General features: G+C 34.1%; 2 protein-coding genes across 11 annotated transcripts in view; one reads left to right on the plus strand and one right to left on the minus strand.

Moving 5' to 3' along the window:
* The window catches only part of fry (microtubule binding protein furry), a 289,484-nt gene that overhangs the window by 129,867 nt on the left and 138,263 nt on the right, over positions 1-21,354 (plus strand). The gene's annotated exons all lie outside the window — the stretch shown is intronic.
* CNMaR (G-protein coupled receptor) overlaps positions 2,591-21,354 on the minus strand; it is a 50,965-nt gene continuing 32,201 nt past the window's right edge. The window contains exons 5-7 of the mRNA XM_075304485.1: positions 19,836-19,954; positions 14,862-14,929; positions 2,591-3,001 (exon numbers count right to left, since the gene is read on the minus strand). Coding sequence (XP_075160600.1) covers positions 2,790-3,001; positions 14,862-14,929; positions 19,836-19,954 — 399 coding nt within the window. The 3' untranslated portion in view covers positions 2,591-2,789. The remainder of the gene's footprint in view (positions 3,002-14,861; positions 14,930-19,835; positions 19,955-21,354) is intronic.

Consider the following 21,354-nt stretch of genomic DNA (forward strand, 5'->3'; position numbering starts at 1 on the left):
TATTCCTTACTTGTTTTATTTCGCTTCGTATACCCCTATGATGCCCATTTCTTATAACCATTATAAAGATCTTAACAAAATATGAAACTTTTGCTTTTGAAGTATTTATTTATATTCATAAACAAAAAAGTTACAGAGATTTTAAAAAGTCAATAGGTCACCCTACACATCACCAAATAGTTTTTGATGTGTTGTCATGATGTCCGATCGAAACCACATGCACATCGTTATTCACATCTACGAAATTAATTTATAAGGCATTTAGAACACAAAACCTGTTTATATGTAAATTTCTAACGGTACCTTTGTATACATACTCGTTGTTTGCACTACGGCATTTTCTGCGTTATGCAAAGTGCTTTTGCTAGAACAATGGGCATCATAGGGGTATACGAAGCGAAATAAAAAAATTAAAAATCAAATTTGAAGTCGGAGTCAAAAATTACGAATGCGCGAAATATAGCCCCTGATCAACCACGAACAACGATATGCGTTCCTTTTCGATCGGACTTCAAATGACGACACAGCACAATAAATTGTATTTCGGGGGGTCGTAGGGTGCACGAAAAAAAAAGTTTTGGTGTTCTGAAATTGTCTTCGAATATGCTACAAAACTGGGGGGTGACCGCATCAACTTTTTTTCCCTTTAGGCCGTGACCCTATCTATTGTACATCTCTCCTAAAACAGTATATGACATTGCTCATATTGATTGAAGTTAACAAGTTTTTCAATTAATAAGTTAATTGTATCAATTAATTAATTTATTAATTGAAAAACTTTTTAATCAAACTCGGAAGGCTAAGTCAATTAAAAAAAGTGATGTATTTGTTTTATTTTTAACTCAAAATTTCAATCAATTTTTAATCAAACACAAAGTCAGTTACGAAAGTAATTAAAAATAGTTACGTTTCTAATAAAAAAAAAATAATTGAGTTTTGCAATATGCATAAATTAAATTTTAATTGAATCATTTTCGAGATTGAATACATTTCAATTAAAACATCAATTGTATCAATTAATTTCGTGATGGAATCTGGAAAAAATTTTTGTGTGTATTAACCCTTTCACTACCGAAATAAACCTAATGCCTCATTCATATTATACTTCCAAAATCCACTTTACCCAGATTTCAAATATCATTTGCCTTATAAAAAATGGATTTCAAATCTACTTTTAGTAGATTTTGAGCATAATGTGTATGGGCTATAATGTTAAAAACTTAACATTTTCTTCTGTTTTTACTTGTACTAACATTATGTAGAAAAAAATGAGCATTTTGAGGACCTACCTAAATTAGATCAAGAGCTATATGAGATTGTTCTGAAAACTTGATTCTTGAATTTTGCTATTTGCTTTTTGGCCTATATTATCTTTCGATATCACGAAATTTCGTATTTTTTGTTTATAGGAGGAGCTATCATCACTGTAGATAAGCAACTGTTTCCAACGAAGATTATATGTTGATTTATCCAGTATGTCAAATAAATATATGTAAAAATATAACACAATTCTGCCTGGCTTCTGATGTTGAAACGAAGCATGTATGGCTTTCCTGATCAAATGACAAGAAAGTATAGTATGAAATCCGATTCTTCCAGGAATACATTCTTGGATTTTATATAGAAGTATAACAGGAAATGTTTCTAGGAAAAGCTCTTTGTTTCGATTAGCTAAAGAGCACACATCTGAATATCTTTTATCAAGCGAAATTCTCTCAAGTACATAAATGGTACCAAATAGGACTTTGTAAAAACAAACTACCACCAGCATTACTAAGAGGAGATAATCCGCTACAGAAATACTTTTTGGTGTTCGGTCGAAACTGCTTTTTAGGAAACTGCACTGTTAGAAAAATATGTTTCCTATATAAACAAAATGTGTTTCGGGCACAATTTTTAAACACAATATATTTAAGTGCAAACATGTAATGTTCCTACTTAGCAGTAAATGTTTGGGGCATGAATGTTTCATAAAAATATGTGTGAATGTGAACATATATAAATTTACAAATTAGGAGTAAACATATATATGTTGTGATATTTTATTCAGCCGGATCGGATGAAATTTTCTTCTCTTAGAGGCTCCGCAAGCCAAATCTGGGGATCGGTTTATATGGGGGCTATATATAATTATGGACCGATATGGACCAATTCCTGCATGGTTGTTGGACACCATATACTAACACCACACCACGTACCAAATTTCAACCGGATCGGATGAATTTTGCTCCTCTAAGAGGCTCCGGAGGTCAAATCTGGGGATCGGCTTATTTGGGGGCTATATATAATTATGAACCGACGTGGACCAATTTCTGCATGGTTGTTAGAGACCATATACTAACACCATGTACCAAATTTCAGGAGGATCGATAGCTTGTTTCGTTCGGAAGTTAGCGTGATTTCAACAGACGGACGGGCATGCTCAGATCGACTCAGAATTTCACCACGACCCAGAATATATATATTTTATGGGGTCTTAGAGCAATATTTCGATGTGTTACAAACGGAATGACAAAGTTAATATACCCCCCAACCTATGGTGGAGGGTATAAAAACCGCCCAGACCCCTACAAAACAGAGCCGCTCAATGTAACACAGACAGAAAGCTTATAGTTTATTTCTCATCAAATTGACATAGAATTAACATTCGTATATTATACACATAAAAACATTCAATAAATTGTTTGCACAGCTATTATTGGGATATTTAAAAACATCTAATTGAAAAACACTAGAGGGTAGAACCATATGCATTTAATGCAGTTCCCAGTACCTCGTTATTCAAATATTTATTTCATAATTTGCGATTCGTTAACCTCACTTAAACCAACTTCTGTAGAATCGCATTGACCGACAGATGCTCTGGTTGACATAATACAGCCATCGTTGGTACAAATGATAATACCACCATCCTCTGCATTAATTGTAGCAGTAGTATTAACTAATCCAGAGCTTTGACCACATACACCTCCACCCACGCTGTTGCGATGGCATTCGGAAACTGCAAGTACAATAAAAAGGAAAGGAAAAGATGGATGTTTTGAATTTGTTAGTTTGTATATAAAATTCTTGGTATTCTATTTTTTTTATATTTTGATATACAGTGAAACCTCTAAAACTTGGATACTATGACATAGTTGTCGTGAGACGTTTGTTGTGTTAAGTCATTAAAAATAACCTCACATAACTGGAAACCAAAGACAATAAATTTAGGAAGATGTGAAATGAGGTGTGCTTGTGTTAGTATCAGAAACCAGAGATTAGTTTCATACTTGTAGGAAGAGCGCAGCAAACTTACAGGTTTGATGCCGACAATTTTTATTGTGCTATTTTCTTAAAATTGCACGCAAATTTTTGTGTCGATTGCACCAAATTATTAATAAAATATTGTCTAAAGTGTTTTTGCTCTTTTAAAAGTAAAAAAAAAAAAATATTGTTGAAATTAGTGAATTAAGTTTTGTTACAAATGCAAAATGAAAAGAGAAACGGAAAAGAGTTGCAACTTCTCATGGAACGTGTATGGTACTAATCTCTGGTTTCTCGAGAAAAAGAGGAAGATCAAGCCCAATTCACATCTTCCTAAATTTATTGTCTTTACTGGACACCTCCCAAATGTGGACAAAATTTAGGCGATCCTGCGTGTCCACCTTTGAGAGGATTCACTGTAATGGGAGCCCGACATTTTAGGCTCGATTACAATAAAATAAAAAATTAAAATATAGCGTTTTACTTTGCTACACTCAAAGAAACAATACTTTCCCCCGGAACGAAATTTTAGACAACCGAAATTTTCCTTTCTTATAAAGTATTTTCTTTTAGTGCACATAAATCCGAATTTATGATAACCGATTCAACGATTGACTCTAAACATTTTTATTTGCTTCTAAAGAAAATTTTTATGGTAAAGAGAAAACTTTGTTTGTCTAAACCTTCGTTCCTCAGAAAACTATTCTTTCAGTGTACATTATGTATAGTACTTATGTACTTATGCATAGTTTTAAGAGATTACCTTGTCTCGTTCTAAACATAAATTGATTTCACCATATGGATGGACCAACATGGACTAAGGGCAAAAAATATGTTGCCTTTAATTTTAAATTTGTAATCTGACCTACAATTTAAATATGGAAAATAAAAGTTATGATTTGCAGATTACAGGTAAGTCGAAAGATTTGACTTTACTTTTTGATTTAATGCGAAAAACTCAATATTGTGACTTAACCTCAAATACATTTGTTTCTTTCATAAACATGCACGGACGGAAAAGACTGTTTTTCATATGTTTGGGTGTAAAAATTATATGTTTGGAACTCAAAATTTTTAAGTGCAAGCATATAATGTTCATAAACTAGCATAACATGTTTGGGACATATACAGTGAGTCACAGTGAAAATGTCCCACCAGAGTAAATGTAAATATTTTGAAATTTTATCTCATATTTGGTCAATCAGAGATCCAAATGTTAGTTTTCTCTTAAGTAAATCTAATTAATAACAATATTTGGTGAGTATAAATTTCAGGTTTCAGCTATAAATTATTGGAATCAGACATTTAAGAGAAATGTCAGAAATATCATGCCACAGTGAAAATGGCCCACCAAAAGAAATGACAAAAATATAACGGTTTTCTTCCAGCATTTCATCACATTTGCTTTTACATGTTACATTACAATGTTCTTAGAATATTAAAAGTGCAAACACGCAAGAAAGTGGTCGATTAAAATTTTCTTTAAAAAAAAATATAAAATAATCGAAAAATGGGACCTCACACTTCGTTTGAGATGCGAAATTTAATAATTAATCATTTTAAAAACGGCGTAAGTCAAAGGCGAATTGCAGAAATGGTTCAAGTCCCTCGTGGAACCATTACAAATATAATTAAAAGGTATATCGATGAAAATCGGATCATTGATAAGCCGAGATCCAGTTCAAAAAAACTGTTTTCTGACAGAGATGAACGATGGATAGTAAATAAATATCGATATAACCCCAAACTAAGTGCTCCAAATATTCGAGATTTGGTGGCCAAACATCTCCAAGTGAATTGCCATGCAGAAACCATCAGAAGAGTTCTCCACAGATCAAGATTACATGGGCGAATTGCAAGAAAGAAACCGTTCGTAAGTGCTAAGAATAAGAGAGACCGATTACTATTTGCCCATTCGTATGCAGCAAAGGAATTTTCGTTTTGGAAAGATGTTCTATTCGTATATGAATCGAAATTCAACCTTTTTGGGTCAGATGGTAGAAGAAATGTGTGGAGAAAAGCAAACGAAGAACTGAAGCCAAAGCATTTACGGCCAACTGTTAATCACGGCGGAGGGCATGTGATGGTTTGGGGTTCTTGCTCTGCTGCGGGTGTTGGAAATCTCGTTTTTATTGAAGGCAACATGGACAAGATGCAATATCTGTCTATTTTGAAAGATAATTTGAAGCAAAGTGCGGAAAAGCTGTGCATTGGTAGCTCATTTCATTTTTACCAAAACAATGACCCAAAACATACAGCTCATGTTGTAAAAGATTGGCTGCTTTATAATTGTCCGCGTGTCATAAAAACTCCAGTCCAGTCGCCGGACTTAAATATAATAGAAAATTTGTGATATAAACTTGAAGTGGAAATTCGAAAATATCATATATCCTGCAAGGAAGACTTGAAGAGAGCATTAGTGGAAGAATGGCAAAACATAAGCCCTTCTTACACAACAAAATTGTTAGAATCCATTCCAAGACGCTTAAAATCAGTCATTAAACAAAAAGGATTTTCCACTAAATATTAGATATAATTTATTGAATTAAAATATTTAATTAAACATTTTGGGTCATTTTCATTGTGGTGTGAGTTTTTTGTTTTCTTTAAAAACATTTTTGTTTAATGAATTGATAGAAGTTTAAGGTCTTTCTAATATTATATTTAGTTTGTATTTATCAATATTTTAAGAAAATAAAAGAAATTGAAATATATACTTGCAAGAAAGTGAGGCTTTCATTCTAACAACTAAATTTGTGTGGGTGGGCCATTTTTACTGTGCCACACTGTATGTTAATATGTTAGAACATATTATGTTTGGGACATAAATTGTTTGTAAATATAATATGCTTAGATGCAAACATATATTAATTTGGAAACAACCTATAAACATATATGTGTGAGACCTAGAGAGTATGCTGCAAGTAAAATAAAGGATGTAACCCATTGGCGCCTTAAAAATATATCCGCAAAAGAAAATTTCATTAAAATTTTTTACTACCAGTGTATACCCTAAGGTGAAACATTGTATGTTTGAATAATACAAATAATATATTGTTTGCACCTATCCTCAAAATATATATGCTTGAAGCAAAATGTGTTTGGGGTATATGTTACAAAAGCGTTTTTTTTTTAGGGTGTGCGTTTGGGATAAGCTTTATATATGATGGCCATATTTGGCCGTGTGTTGACTATCAGAGACATGTTAAGTGGACCATTTTGAATTTATTTTATAAATTTCACTTTGCGATATTTGAGTTATTTAGTTCTTTTTTTCGTTTTCCGTATTAACAATTATATTGGTCGAAAATTAGCCTTAAAGTAGTCCAACCAAAAACGGGTGGATTTGAAAACACCGATGACGATAGTGCAGTCTGTGGAGCCTTTTCTGTCCATGTCATCTTTTCGGATGTAGTTGATATTGATGTTGAGCTGATATATTCCCTTAAAATTATACTCGTTACTATTTGTTGTCAATGCCCATTGATGGGAGCTATATCTAAATCTGAACCGATTTCGATGATTTTTTTGCACATATACTCGTAGTTAGTACTATAGGAGATTATAGCAAGCCAACTTTGAGTAAGATCGGTTAATAAATAAGGGTTTTAATCCCAAATTTGGGAAAATCGGGCGATACATATATATGGGAGCTATATCTAAATCTGAACTGATTTAGATGAAATTATGCACACTTAAAGGATGCTGTTAGTAAAAAAAACGCCATGTGACCCCATTTGTCGAAATCGAGCGATACATACAGTGGCGCGCAGAAATGACTACATAATAAAATAAGCAGTAAAAAATAAACTCAAAATAATTTTATTTTTTCCTTTATTCCTACTTCAAAACAAAAACAAAAACGTAACGAATTCAGAGAGATAAATAAACATGTACTCAATGTTGCACTTTTCTATACCGGTGTCAATTGGAACATTTTCTAGTACTGGGTCCATAACCCTTTATTTTTTAATACCATATTTATACGTTTTGGCATACTTTCAACCAACTCTTGTATAATTTCATCAGGTATATTCTGCCAATCAAGCTGTACTCGTTCCCACAGGTCTTCTAATTTTGATGGAGCAGATTTGTACAATCCCAGCCGTCTTCCCATGATTGACTATAAATTTTCAATCGGGTTGAGCTCGGGGCTTTGCGCTGACCAATTCATCACTTGAAATTTTTGCTCACTAAGCCATTTTTGCACTATGTTTTGCTTCGGACCACCATCCTATTGAAATATGACTTCATCTTCAGGATAGGCACTCTTGTCAACAAACTCGGGAAGATGAGTCTGCAAAGTGGGGAGGTAGTCTTCCTTCTTCTTTATACCATCAATTTTCTGCAACGGCCCAATGTGCCACCAAGTGAAGCAGCCCCAAACCATGATGCTTCCACCACCATGTTTCACAGTTTGTTTAACATGGTGGCGTTGAATGGTATCACCCGGACGATGCCAGCAATATTGTTTACCGTCCAATTGGAAACAGTTAAATTTTGTTTGATCTGGCCAGATAACACGTTTCAATTTTTATGCTCTCTTGCAAACTTCATTCGCGCTTTTTGATTCTTTTCGGACAATGCAGGTTTATTTTTTTTTACAGCTGAAACATAACCAATGTTGTGGAGCGCTCGTCTTGCTGTCCATTCACTAAGTTGCTTATTTTTGGCAACAGTTGTATTTCTCGGCGCTACGGACTTGTTCTGCCTCATTTCTGCCATCATAAGGCGAGCGTCCACTTCGGTCAACAGCGGCCTCTGGTTTGCTCTTTGGGAGTAGCATTTCGTCTTTGTTGGATGCGAATGACCACAGACTGACTTATATTTAGTTCCTTGGTTATTTTCCGCGATGAAGACCCATTATTAGTTAAGGAAACTATATTATCCTCCACATCGCGCGATAACTTTTTCATTTCATTTTTTACTTATCATTGTTGCAGTACACTTCGAATAAAGCTTTAACTCTTACTAGCAAACACGTTTCTAAATACAAAGTTGTATTACAGATCATAAAGAAAGACAAAAAATACAAAACTAACGGTATATATTGGCTCTATGCTAAGTACATCAAAAAGTGCAAAATTGAGTACATGCGGGTTTGTTTTTGTTATGATTATTTATCTCTCTAAATTCTTTACTTTTTGTTTTGATTTTTTTGTTGTTGTTTTATTTAGAATTGAAGAAGGAATAAAGGAAAAATAAAATAATTTTCTGCTTTTTTATTCGTTTAGAATTGAAAAACCAAAAATTATTATGTACTCATTTCTGCAATAGCGCTCGTCCTTGTGTCACCAACACCGTGTAACAAATTTCATCAAAATCGGTTAATAAATGTGGCCGGAATCCTGCGAACACCAAATACATGGACGGACGGACGAATGGACGGTTGGACACCAACCGCTAAATCGGCTCAGAAAGTCGTTATATATTTTATGGGGTCCAGAATCAATATTTCTGGTAGGCACTTTTTGACAGTTCAAAGTTATTATATCCTGACCGCAATGTGGTTTAGGGTATAAAAATAGAAAAAATGGTTTAAAAAGTTGCAAAATCTCTTTAATTTAAACTTTTCTCATAGCTCATCTTTACATAACCACAAAAAAAATATTGTTCAAAAATTTTCAGTTTAATTGTTATTAATTTTTGTCACAAAAATGGGTCAAGTTACCCATAGTGCACTGTAAGGAAGTTTGTTTGGACGAAAAGTATATACTTTTAGTGATAAACGTTTATTCTTTTACAGGATGGAAAAACAATTTCACAAAGACTAACTCAAAAAAAGTTTTTAATTTTCTGGCTAATTACATCTTCCCTCACATCTTTCTCACTTCCATGAAGTTTATTTAGTTCTTAGCACCTTCGCCTGTAATAAAAACAATGTAGAAGAAATGATTCGACGGAATTATGCCTGGACGGAGAATCGAACCACGGACCATACAGTTTGTAAGCCAACACACCAATTGTCGCTATAGCCATCAATGCATACAGTCAAGCAGTTATATTTATAGAGCATAGTTTTAGGTACCCACGAGGCGATATAAAGAAACTTTATTCAACAGAAACATTCTTTTAGTTATTAAAAATGCAACTTTTGGAATAATGTAATTTTGCATATAACTATTCCAAAAATGTGCACAAGATGTCTAAAATATGTTCGACATTACATACTATATTAAATTTTTACTATGAAACTTCCAAATGCGTCTTATTAAAGGCTTAATACCCGAAAAGACATTAAATAAATCAACAAGATCTTACATGTTTTTATTCAATTCCAATGTTCAATATTGAAATTATGCTTTATTGACAACAAAAAACACTCGGAAATAACAAAAGAGGATATGTTTGCGGACAAGTTTGTTTTATTTGTTCCGTCTATCGCTATATGGTTATGTTTACACACTAAGAGAGACCAATATATCAAACGGAATACCACGACCATAGCATTAAGTAGGGGTATCAAAAGCTGAAATGAGCTCTACATTTTCATTTGATTCACACAAGGCTTTGTATCGTCACCACCATAAGCGTAGGAAGGGTCTAAGCCCCCTCCCCAGAAAAATTTTAGCTCCCCCCCAGAATTTGAAACCTTATTTACGACTTTGCGTTGTGGTAGCATTCGCCGATGGCAATATATAATTTTATTTTTTAACATTGTCTTCTAAAATGTATATTAATAAGTTTCTTTATTATAAGATGAATAAAAAAATTAATATTTTCCGAATAAAATTTTTTATAAGTTTTTATGATTTTTAAAGCATTATAACGCTTGTCTGAAACATTTGACACCGAATATTTTCAAAAATTTTAAAATTTTCTAGAATGGACTTAGTATTTTTGCGGCAAAATTTGAACAATTTGTACCATTTTATAAACTCTTATTCTTTTTTAACCTATTAAAAAAAAATACCCATTAAAAATACGAAAAAACGCGTTATAAAAAATTTAATTAAAGAAACTTCCTGCGAAGTTAAATTAACTTTTTTGTGAGGACTTTTTTTACCCTAAACCATATAGTGTTTAGGGTATAATAACTTTGATCTGCCAAAAAATGTGCCTACCAGAAATATTGATTTTAGACCCCATAAAATAAATACAGATCGACTCAGAATCACCTCCTGAGTCGATCTAGCGCTTGGTGTCCGTCCGTCCGTCTGTCCATGTATTTGTTGTTCGCAGGATTCCGGTCGCAATTATTAACCGATTTTGATGAAATTTGGTACAGAGTGTTTTTTGGGCACAAGGACGAACGCTATTGAATTTGGAAGAAATCGGATCAAATTTAGATATAGCGCCCATATATATATATATATATATATATATATATATATATATATATATATATATATATATATATATATATATATATATATATATATATATATATATATATATATATATATATATATATATATATATATATATATATATATATATATATATATATATATATATATATATATATATATATATATATATATATATATATATATGTATCTCCCGATTTCGAGAAATGGGGTCAGATTTCGTTCATTTACTAACCGATCGGCGTCAAAATTGCCACAAAGTAATCCGATGGACCAACCTTCAAGCGTGCTAAATTTCATCGAAATCGGTTCAGATTGAGATATAGCTATATATGTATCGCCCGATTTTCGCAAATTTTACCATAAGTCCCTTATTTATAAACCGATCTGACTCAAAGTTGGCCAAATATAATTTTCTATAGCACTCACTATATGTGCACAAAACCATCGAAATCGGTTCAGATTTGGCTATAGCTCCCATATATATGTACCGCCCGATTTTTCAAAATTTGGCTATAAAACCCTTATTTATCAACCGATAATACTCAAAGTTGGCCAAATGTAATCTTCTATAGGACTAACTGTATGTGCAAAATTTCATCGAAATTGGTTCAGATTGAGATATAGCTCCCATATATATGTATAGCCCGATTTTCCCAAATTTGGCCAAAGAACCCTTATTTTGTTATCCGATCTGAGCTAGAGCCAGTCCTCTATAGTACTAACGGTATGTGCAAAATTTCATCGAAATCGGTTCAGATGTAGATATAGCTCCCATATATGTATCGCCCGATTTTGAAAAACTTGCCCCTAATAACCTTATGTTTGACCATAGAGGTCCTATTTCTTAACTGATCTTACTCAAATTTTGCACAAGGTAACCTTTTGTGGTATTAATCAAACCTGCAAAATTTATGTAAATTGGTTCAGATTTACATATAGCTTCCATATATATGCATCGCTCGATTTTCCCAAATTTGGCCATAATACTATTATTTATTAACCAATGTTACTCAAATTTTAAATTTTGAAGTACTAGCCGATCGTATTTATACGTACTTGTAGCTCTTACATAAGAATATTGCTCGATTTTTACAATTTTTGTATTTATTACCCACACTAATTGAGCAATTTTCCCTTTTTTTGTTTAGGGTATGATATAGTCGGCCCCGCCCGATTTTCTACTTTACTCACTTGTTGGAAGTGCTTTTAAACTTGTGCCTTTAGAACAACACCCAAATTTTTTTGGTGGGAAAAAGTGTGGAACTACTTTTAGTTGCTTTTTTTTATAAATTAATTGTCTAGTGATGATAAAGTCTAATTTTTTATTCTCTTTTATAAAATTAAACATTAATTGAACATATAACCGCAGTCTATTAATTTTTTGATAGGGGGCTATAGCGCCCCTAGGAAAATTGTTTAGCTACGCTAATGGTCACCACCCCAAATGCCCCACTTTCAAATTATGGTTTCGAATGAAATTTTTTGCTGAAGCTTTAAGTTACCAATATTTATAATCAAATATGTACATATTCTGTGTAGCTGATTCAGGATATTATTCATGATTTTTCTGAGATAACGTAAATCCCAACCAATGGAGCATATGTAGCTTGTATTTCTCTCGTATTTCCAATTAGTATTTCACATGCTGATTTGATTGATGATGGGAGAATCTGATGATGTTATTCATTCAAGAAACAATTGTCAATGTATTGAATGTGGTTATCCATCTTTGTATCTAATCATCCATTTATCCATCTGTGAAAATGGTTGAATCGAAATGTTTACCGGAGACATTGAAATCTAAATAACATATTGTCCTAAACACAAAGATTTCATAAATCAATAACAAAATTATTTTAAAATAAATATCTTTTCATATATGTACTATTGCACAAACTAAAAACATAAGTTAATTTAAATCCAAAGATTATGGCCTTGTACGCTTTCTACATTTGAAGTTGTTGTTACACCCCCATCACCATAGAATGGTGATGGGTGTGTAAAAAGTTTGTCATTCCGTTTGTAACACATGGAAATATTGATTTACGACTATATAAAGTATATATTCTTGATCAGGGAGAAATTCTAAGACGATATAATCATGTCCGTCTGTCTGTCTGTCTGTTGTAATCACGCTACAACTTTCAATAATGGCGCTATCGTCCTGCAATTTGGCACAGATGCGTTTTTTTTGTTTGCAGGCAGGTTAAGTTCGAAGATGTGCCTGAAATTGAAAATCTAGAGGTATTTTAAGACCACAAATTGGTGTGCCGAAAATGGTGAGTATCGGTTCATGTTTTGATATAGCCCTCATATAGACCGATCTCCCGATTTTACTTCTTGGGCGTCTACTAGAAATTGTATTTTCTATACGATTTGCTTGAAATTGAAAATCTAGAGGCATTTTAGGCCCAGAAATAGATGTGTCAAAAATGGGGTGTATCGGTCCATGTTTTGGTATAGACCGCATATAGATCGATCTCCCGATTTTACTTCTTGGGTTTCAAGAAACCGTATTTTCATTCTTATTTAAATCTAAAGGTATTGTATGAGCACAGATATGTGTGATGAAAATAGGGTGTATCGGTCGTGGCCATTGGTATCGTATTTTAAATCCAATTTGCCTGAAATTTGTAATCTTTAGTCTGTTTAGGACCATAAATAGGTGTTCCGAATATATTGTGTATCGGTAAAGATTTTGCTATATCCCGCTTAAAACTTGCTCTTCAATTTGGGGTCTAGATTCTTTAGGTTTTTGAGAACCACAATTACACGCAGAGAAGGAATATGATCACCTGAAACATGTTTGAAGAGCAAAATGTTATTTTTGTATGGTGATCATGTAACATGTTTATCACTAAAATGTTATTTTCTCGTCAAATATAACCTGCTTGCCGAAATCAGATACATGATTTCCGAGAAAATAACATGGTTGCGAAAACCATGTTACATGGTCACCACCCAATAATAACATTTTGCTCTTAAAACAGGTTTGAGGTGATCATATTCCTTCTCTGGGTGTAGGTGTGCTGTATTTGCTGTATATCGGTGCATGTTGTTGGCATAGCACCCATATAGACTGATCTCCCGATTTAACACCTTGGGCTTATATAAACCGTAGTTGTTATCCGATTTGCCTGAAATTGTAACGAATTTAGTTTTTATCAGTCCATTTGGTAAGGCCTCCGATTTCACTTCTGAGGATATAGAAGGCGCACTGATCATAAAAATTGTAAAAAGTGAAAGTAAAAGATTTCAAATTAAGGCGTTATTTTATCATTTTCTTGCACACTTAGATGAGAAAAAAATAAACTAAAAGTAAAGAAAAAATCATGGTCGCCAAATCATGACCCTTTTAACCACACAGTAGTTCATTCTTAGTATTTTTGGAAATCGTACGAGAGTATCCTTCTGCTTTAGTTCATATTGAACTTATGTGTACGGTCATTGAATTTTATACCACCGTTTCGTTCATAAAATTTTTGGGACCTACTTGAGAAAAGGAAAATTTCATTTAACTGTGGTATTTCGGAAAAAATAAATAAATTTAACTACAAGCAAATATTTTGTTTGCAATAAAAATAACTTAAATTTAGCGTTTATTTAACTACGCTCTTTTTTCTGTGTGAATGTTCACCATATGATATTTTCACTACAAAATTGCAAGATGTGTTATACTTGTATTGTAAAGTCATCCATAAAAGAACAGTGTATGGTACGTACAATATTGCGTTGCACAATCGTGAACGGACGGTGCCAAAATGAAACGGAAACGTTCACAAAAAATCAAAACGGAATGTGTTCTCGATTTTGTCCACGGGCGTTCACGATTTCATGAAAGGTATTTTTTTTTTGGTCACGAAAAGTCTTAAAATAATCGTTAGACGTTGTTATGGCAACTTCGCCGGTGGTGCAATGGGCTAAGGCGATTGTTAACGCGTATGGTGCAGACAACGTAGGTTCGAGTCACAGTAGCGGAAAGCTTTTTTTTTTAATTTTATTTATAAATTCGTGACCATTACGTTTACAGATCATGAACGCTGGTTGTTGTTTTGACAACGCATGGTGTCATTTTAACGTTGTCAGCTTGACACCGTCTGTTCTCAATTTGACAACACATGTGTGTTGATTCACTTTCATGAACGGCTCGTTTTGAAATGACCACGCCGTTCATGATTTTTTCTATGGGTGTACCAAATCAAAAGTGGCTAATTTTTGTGAGACGTTTGTTATATTATCACAGTAAAAGTAACCGTGGGTGTCTACCTGTGAGAGGTTTCACTGTAATCTGATTGTTTTTACCTGTAATTTGTGTGGTGCCATCTCTTTGAGTTTTGGACATTCGGCGGAACATGGATTTAGCTGCACTTCTGAAAATAAACATTAGAAAGTCGAAATGTAAATAAAGCAGTGTACATATTTTTTTTATTGAGTTCTTATGTCTATGGATACAAATGACCTTAAAGACTATTTCAATCTACGTACACTCAAAAAAGTGAACCGTATATGACACTAAACCCAATTTAATTCAATTTTAGTTCATGGAGTTATAATGTTTTGAGAAAGTTTTTCCTGACTTTAATATTTGTTTTTATGTACTCGTATGTACATAAAGGGTGATACGGTCAAAATTTGGTTAAGGGAAAACGCGTGTAAATCGGTGAAATCGTTTATTTGAAAAATCAAATTAAATTTCTTTTTCAAGTTCAATTAGTATAAAATTCAGGAAAAATATTCAGTTAGGCTTTCGCTTTTCCAAATCCGAATTGCCGGGCCTCACGCTTGACACCTACCATCAGATTTTGTACAGCCCCCTTGTCCACCTTCTTCGCCGCAGAAAGCCAGTTTGCCTTGAACTGCTGCTCGTCCTTAGCAGTTTTTTTGGTCTTCTTTAGGTTCCGCTTGACAATAGCCCATTATTTCTCAATTGGGCGGAGCTCTGGCGTGTTGGGAGGGTTCTTGTCCTTGGGAACCACCTGCACGTTGTTGGCGGTGTACCACTCCATGGCCTTTTTACCGTAATGGTAAGATGCCAAATCCGGCCAAAACAGTACGGAACAACCGTGTTTCTTCAGGAAAGGCAGCAGACGTTTATTCAAACGGTCTTTCACGTAAATTTCTTGGTTAACAGTCCCGGAAGCTATGAAAATTCTGCTTTTCAAGCCACAGGTACAGATGGCTTGCCAAACCAGATATTTCTTTGCGAACTTTGACAGTTTTATGTGCTTGAAAATATCTGCTACCTTTCCCCTTCCTTTTGCCGTATAAAACTCCTGTCCCGGAAGCTGCTTGTAGTCGGCTTTGACGTAGGGTTCTTCGTCCATTACCACGCAGTCAAACTTCGTCAGCATCGTCGTGTACAGCCTCCGGGATCGCGCTTTGGCCGTCGTATTTTGTTTATCATCGCGATTTGGAGTCACTACCTTCTTGTAAGTCGATAGTCCGGCTCGTTTTTTGGCTCGATGCACGGTTGTAGACGATACACCCAGTTTATTTGCGGCATCTCGGAGCAACATTCTACACACACACACCTTCAAAATGAGGGGTGTTCAGGGTTTTTAAATGCAAAATTGACAGAAATACGTCAAGTTTATATTGGCCAATAATGCGCCCATCTTGAACTTTGTGTGATACTAAAGCTATTTTTGAAATTTTGAATTCCGATTTTCCCCCAAAGCAAAAAAATTTGTTTAATAAGTGAAAAATATTTATTATAAAATTTCTTGAATTTGTCGAAAAATATCTACTTATTTTTTATGAAATCGGCATGACATCTACGTTTGAAATACCGTTTAGTTCAAATTTTCCAAAAATTAATTAAAATAATCCTTCCTGGTGGGTTCACTGTTTTTTTTTTGAGTCATTTTTACAATTTTTTGACTTGGCTGTGGCAATTTTAGAAGGGCAACGTATGTATATTGGCCAATTTTAAAAAATCGGAATATATACACTGAAAAAAAGCATGCCCGGTTCCAAAGATTTTGTCTCTACTTTAAAAAATTTGGTATTGATTCCGAGCCAAAGAAGCGGAGAATACAAGTAAGGAAACTTTTAAGACACAATTCTCTTTTAAATTTGAGTTTTGTGTACTTGCTTCTAGGAAGCAAATTTTAATTTTTCACTTTGTCAGCTTTTTTTCTTCACATGCTATCCTTTTAAAACGAGTTAACGACAACTTTATTTTCCAAATTAAGACACGACTTCCAGTTGAAATTATGCTTTATTTCAAGTAAAAAACTTCTTTAAAATAAAGTTTTGAAAAACATGTCCTATATTTGAACGATTTTTTGCTTTGAAGTCAAGATGCAAAAAGACAACAAATGTAAAGACAATTTCATTAAATTTAAAAAATTTTCTGAATTATTAAAGTCAAGTTGACCTTAACCCATGTTTCTTTCATGTTATGATACCCATTTTTAAATCTAATCACTTAATTATAAGGACAATACGACTTCATTGACAAGTTTATCGACTTTTGGTCAAGGAAAAAAACTTTATATTAGAGAAATGCGTCTTCTATGTTAAGCTAAATTTGCATTCGTATTTTAAAGACATGAAATCTTTAACAAGGTTTGAAAGGTTAAATTAAAATTAACCTTTTAAACCTGGACACTTCTCAAAGGTGGGCAATATTTAAATGACCGTGGGTGTCCACGTGTCAGAGGTTTCACTGTAAATGGGAGCTATATCTAAATCTGAATGGAAAGTAATTCGGAGAAAAACTCTGACGTCACTTGTCATATGAGTGTAAATCGGGCGAAAGATATATATGGGAGATATATCTATATTAGGTTAGGGTTAGTGGCAGCCCGATATTTCAGGTTCACATAAACTAATCAGTCCATTGGGATACCACACGCAGAGAAGGAAAATGATCACCCCAAACATGTTTCAAGAGCAAAATGTTATTTTTGGACGGTGACCATGGAACATATTTGTCGCAAAAATGTTATTTTCTCGGCAAACATATACATGGTTGCCGAAATCAGACATATGCTTTTTGAGGAAATAACATGGTTGCCGCAAACATGTTTCATGTTCTCCGTCCAAAAATAAAATTTTGCTCTCGAAACATGGTTGAGGTGATCATATTCCTTCTCTGGGTGCACAGTGGTGAACTTCTCTCTTATCACTGATGACTTGAGATTACCCTATTTTGAGAATGAATGCAGCACATATTGTGAAACGAGTTTGGACTAAAGCCCTTGAAGTTCCAAAAACTGCAATAATTTCGCTTTACTAAAAAAATGTGTAGTTTTTTTATACCCTCCATCATAGGATGGGGGTATATTAACTTTGTCATTCCGTTTGTAACACATCGAAATATTGCTCTAAGACCCCATAAAGTATATATATTCTGGGTCGTGGTGAAATTCTGAGTCGATCTAAGCATGTCCGTCCGTCCGTCCGTCCGTCCGTCCGTCTGTTGAAATCACGCTAACTTCCGAACGAAATAAGCTATCGACTTGAAACTTGGCACAAGTAGTTGTTATCGATGTAGGTCAGATGGTATTGAAAATGGGCCATATCGGTCCACTTTTACGTATAGCCCCCATATAAAGGGACACTCAGATTTGGCTTGTGGAGCCTCTAACAGAAGCATATTTCATCCGATCCGGCTGAAATTTGGTACATGGTGTTGGTATATGGCCTCTAACAACCATGCAAAAATTGGTCCACATCGGTCCATAATTATATATAGCCTCCATATAACCCGATCCCCAGATTTGGCTTGCGGAGCCTCAAAGAGAAGAAAATTTCATCCGATCCGGCTGAAATTTGGTACATGATGTTGGTATATGGTCTCTAACAGTCATGCAAATATTGGTCCATATCGGTCCTTATTTATATATAGCCCCCATATAAACCGATCCCCAGATTTGGTTTGTGGAGCCTCTAAGAGAAGCATATTTCATCCGATCCTGCTGAAATTTGGTACATGGTGTTGGTGTATGGTCTCTAACAATCATGCAAAAAGTGGTCCACATCGGTCCATAATTATATATAGACCCCATATAAACCGATCGCCAAATTTGGCTTGCGGAGCCTCAAAGAGAAGCAAATTTCATCCGATCCGGCTAAAATTCGGTATATGATGTTGGTATATGGTCTCTAACAACCATGCAAAAATTGGTCCACATCGGTCCATAATTATATATAGACTTCATATAAACCGATCTCCAGATTTGTCTTGCGAAGCCTCAAAGAGAAGCAAATTGCATCCGATCCGGCTGAAATTTGTTACATGGTGTTTGTATATGGTCTGGCAAAAATTGGTCCACATCGGTCCATAATTATATATAGCGCCCATATAAACCGATCCCCAGATTTGGGTTGAGGAGCCTCAAAGAGAAGCAAATTTCATCCGATCCGCCTGAAATTTGGTACATGATATTGGTATATGGTCTCTAACAACCATTCAAGAATTGGTCCACATCGGTTCATAATTATATATAGCCCCCATATAAACCGATCCCCAGATTTGGCTTGCGAAGTCTTCAAGAGAAGCAAATTTCATCCAATCCGGTTGTAATTTGGAACATGGTGTTAGTATATGATCTTTAACAAGCGTGCCAGAATTGGTCCATATCGGTCCATAATTATATATAGCCCCCATATAAAACCTTCTCCAGATTTGACCTCCGGAGCCTCTTGGAGGAGCAAAATTCATCCGATCCTGTTCAAATTAGGAACGTGGTGTTAGTATATGGTCGCTAACAACCATACCAAAATTGGCCCAATCACACAAAAATTGGTCCATATCGGTTGATAATCATGGTTGCCACTAGAGCCAAAAATAGTCTACCAAAATTTTACTTCTATAGAAAATTTTGTCAAAATTTTTTTTCTATAGAAAATTTTGTTAAAATTTTATTTCTGTAGAAATTTTTGTAAAAATTTTCTTTCTATAGAAAATTTTGTCAAAATCTTATGTCTACTTTGTCAAACTGAATTATATACGTATTGGATCGATCTTTTTTGATTTAATATATACCACGTATGGACTTACATACAATTTAAAAGATGGTGTTAGGAGGTTTTAAGGTACCTTGCCATCGGCAAGCGTTACCGCAACTTAAGTAATTCGATTGTGGATGGCAGTTTTTAGAAGAAGTTTCTACGCAATCCATGATGGAGGGTACATAAGATTCGGGCTGGCCGAACTTACGGCCGTATATACTTGTTTTTTCATTTGTATTTCACTCCTCACACAAAATCTTCACTATTATGGTTAAATAATTTTCCATGGAATTGAATTTAAATAACAAAACTTACCGAAAATTTTGTCCACTCATACAATATAGGATGAAATTTATTCCAAAGTTTGTTATAAACAGTAAATGAAATATGTACTGAAGAACCACTGTAGATTTCTGATTGCTGGAATTTTGTGCCTGAAAATAGTCATTCAAATTGAAATTACTACACTGAAAATAATATTTTCGTTATATTAAAGATTATGCAATCTAAATTTTAGGATGTGCAATTTAAATATTAAGGACAAATTTCTTTAAAATAATGACATTTTAATTCAAATAAAGTTTATAATCTATGCTTCAAAGATATTTTTCGTTAAATTTAGAATACGAATTTTGGAAGTTTGCGTCAATCCGTTAAAGTCGCATGTCTTTGAAGCATATTAATATAATGCGAAAAGAGCCAGAAAATCAATCAATCAGTTAAAGTCGCATGTATTTGAAGCATATTAATATACTGCGAAAAGAGCCAGAAAATTCGATAAATGGGATTTAAAGTCAAAATGTTTTTATTGTAATGAAGCCGCATCTTTGGCTCGGAATCAATACTAATGGCAAACTAATATGGCAAATTACGTTATAAGACTATGGCTTAGATAGAATAATTGTGTTTTGTCTGGAGGATACATTTTGCATTGACACGTTTCGTGTCTTGTTTCAATTTCAAAAATATACTTGCATTTATAGTACTCTTCAAGACATTTCGTTTGATACCAAAATATATTGATGGTTTTTATACCCTCCACCATAGGATGGGGGTATATTAACTTTGTCATTCCGTTTGTAACACATCGAAATATTTCTCTAAGATCCCATAAAGTATATATATTCTGGGTCGTGGTGAAATTCTGAGTCGATCTAAGAATGTCTGTCCGTCCGTCTGTTGAAATCACGCTAATTTCCAAACGAAACAAGCTATCGACTTGAAACTTGGCACAAGTAGTTGTTATTGATGTAGGTCGGATGGTATTGCAAATGGGCCATATCGGTCCACTACTCTCAGATTTGGTTTGCGGAGCTTCTAACAGACGCATATTTCATCCGATCCGGCTTAAATTTGGTATATGGTGTTGGTATATGGTCTCTAATAACCATGCAAAAACCCATATAAACCGTTCTCCAGGTCTGACCTCCGGAGCCTCTTGGAGGAGCAAAATTCATCTGATCCGGTTCAAATTTGGAACGTGGTGTTAGTATATGGCCGCTAACAACCATACCAAAATTGGTCCATATCGGTCTATAGTTACCCAGCAAAAAAACGTCGCCAAAAAAGTAATGAAAATGTTCTTTTTGGATCCGGAAGTGGTGCAATATTGACGTAGAAGCGATGAATTTAACATGGGCTTGTCATAGGACGGAAGTCCTCTATTTCAACAGCCGTTGCACTGAATTTGCATCACTTCTTTAGGTGTGATCTGAATTCAATGTTTTGGATGTAAAATAAACAATTCTGTGATATTTTGTCAAATAAATAATTTTTATAATTTTTTATAATTTTTAATGGATTCTAACACTTGTCGGTAACGTTTGACCTCAGA

This window comes from Haematobia irritans, chromosome 4 (genome assembly GCF_050003625.1).
Source record: "Haematobia irritans isolate KBUSLIRL chromosome 4, ASM5000362v1, whole genome shotgun sequence".
NCBI classification, from domain to species: Eukaryota; Metazoa; Arthropoda; class Insecta; order Diptera; family Muscidae; genus Haematobia; species Haematobia irritans.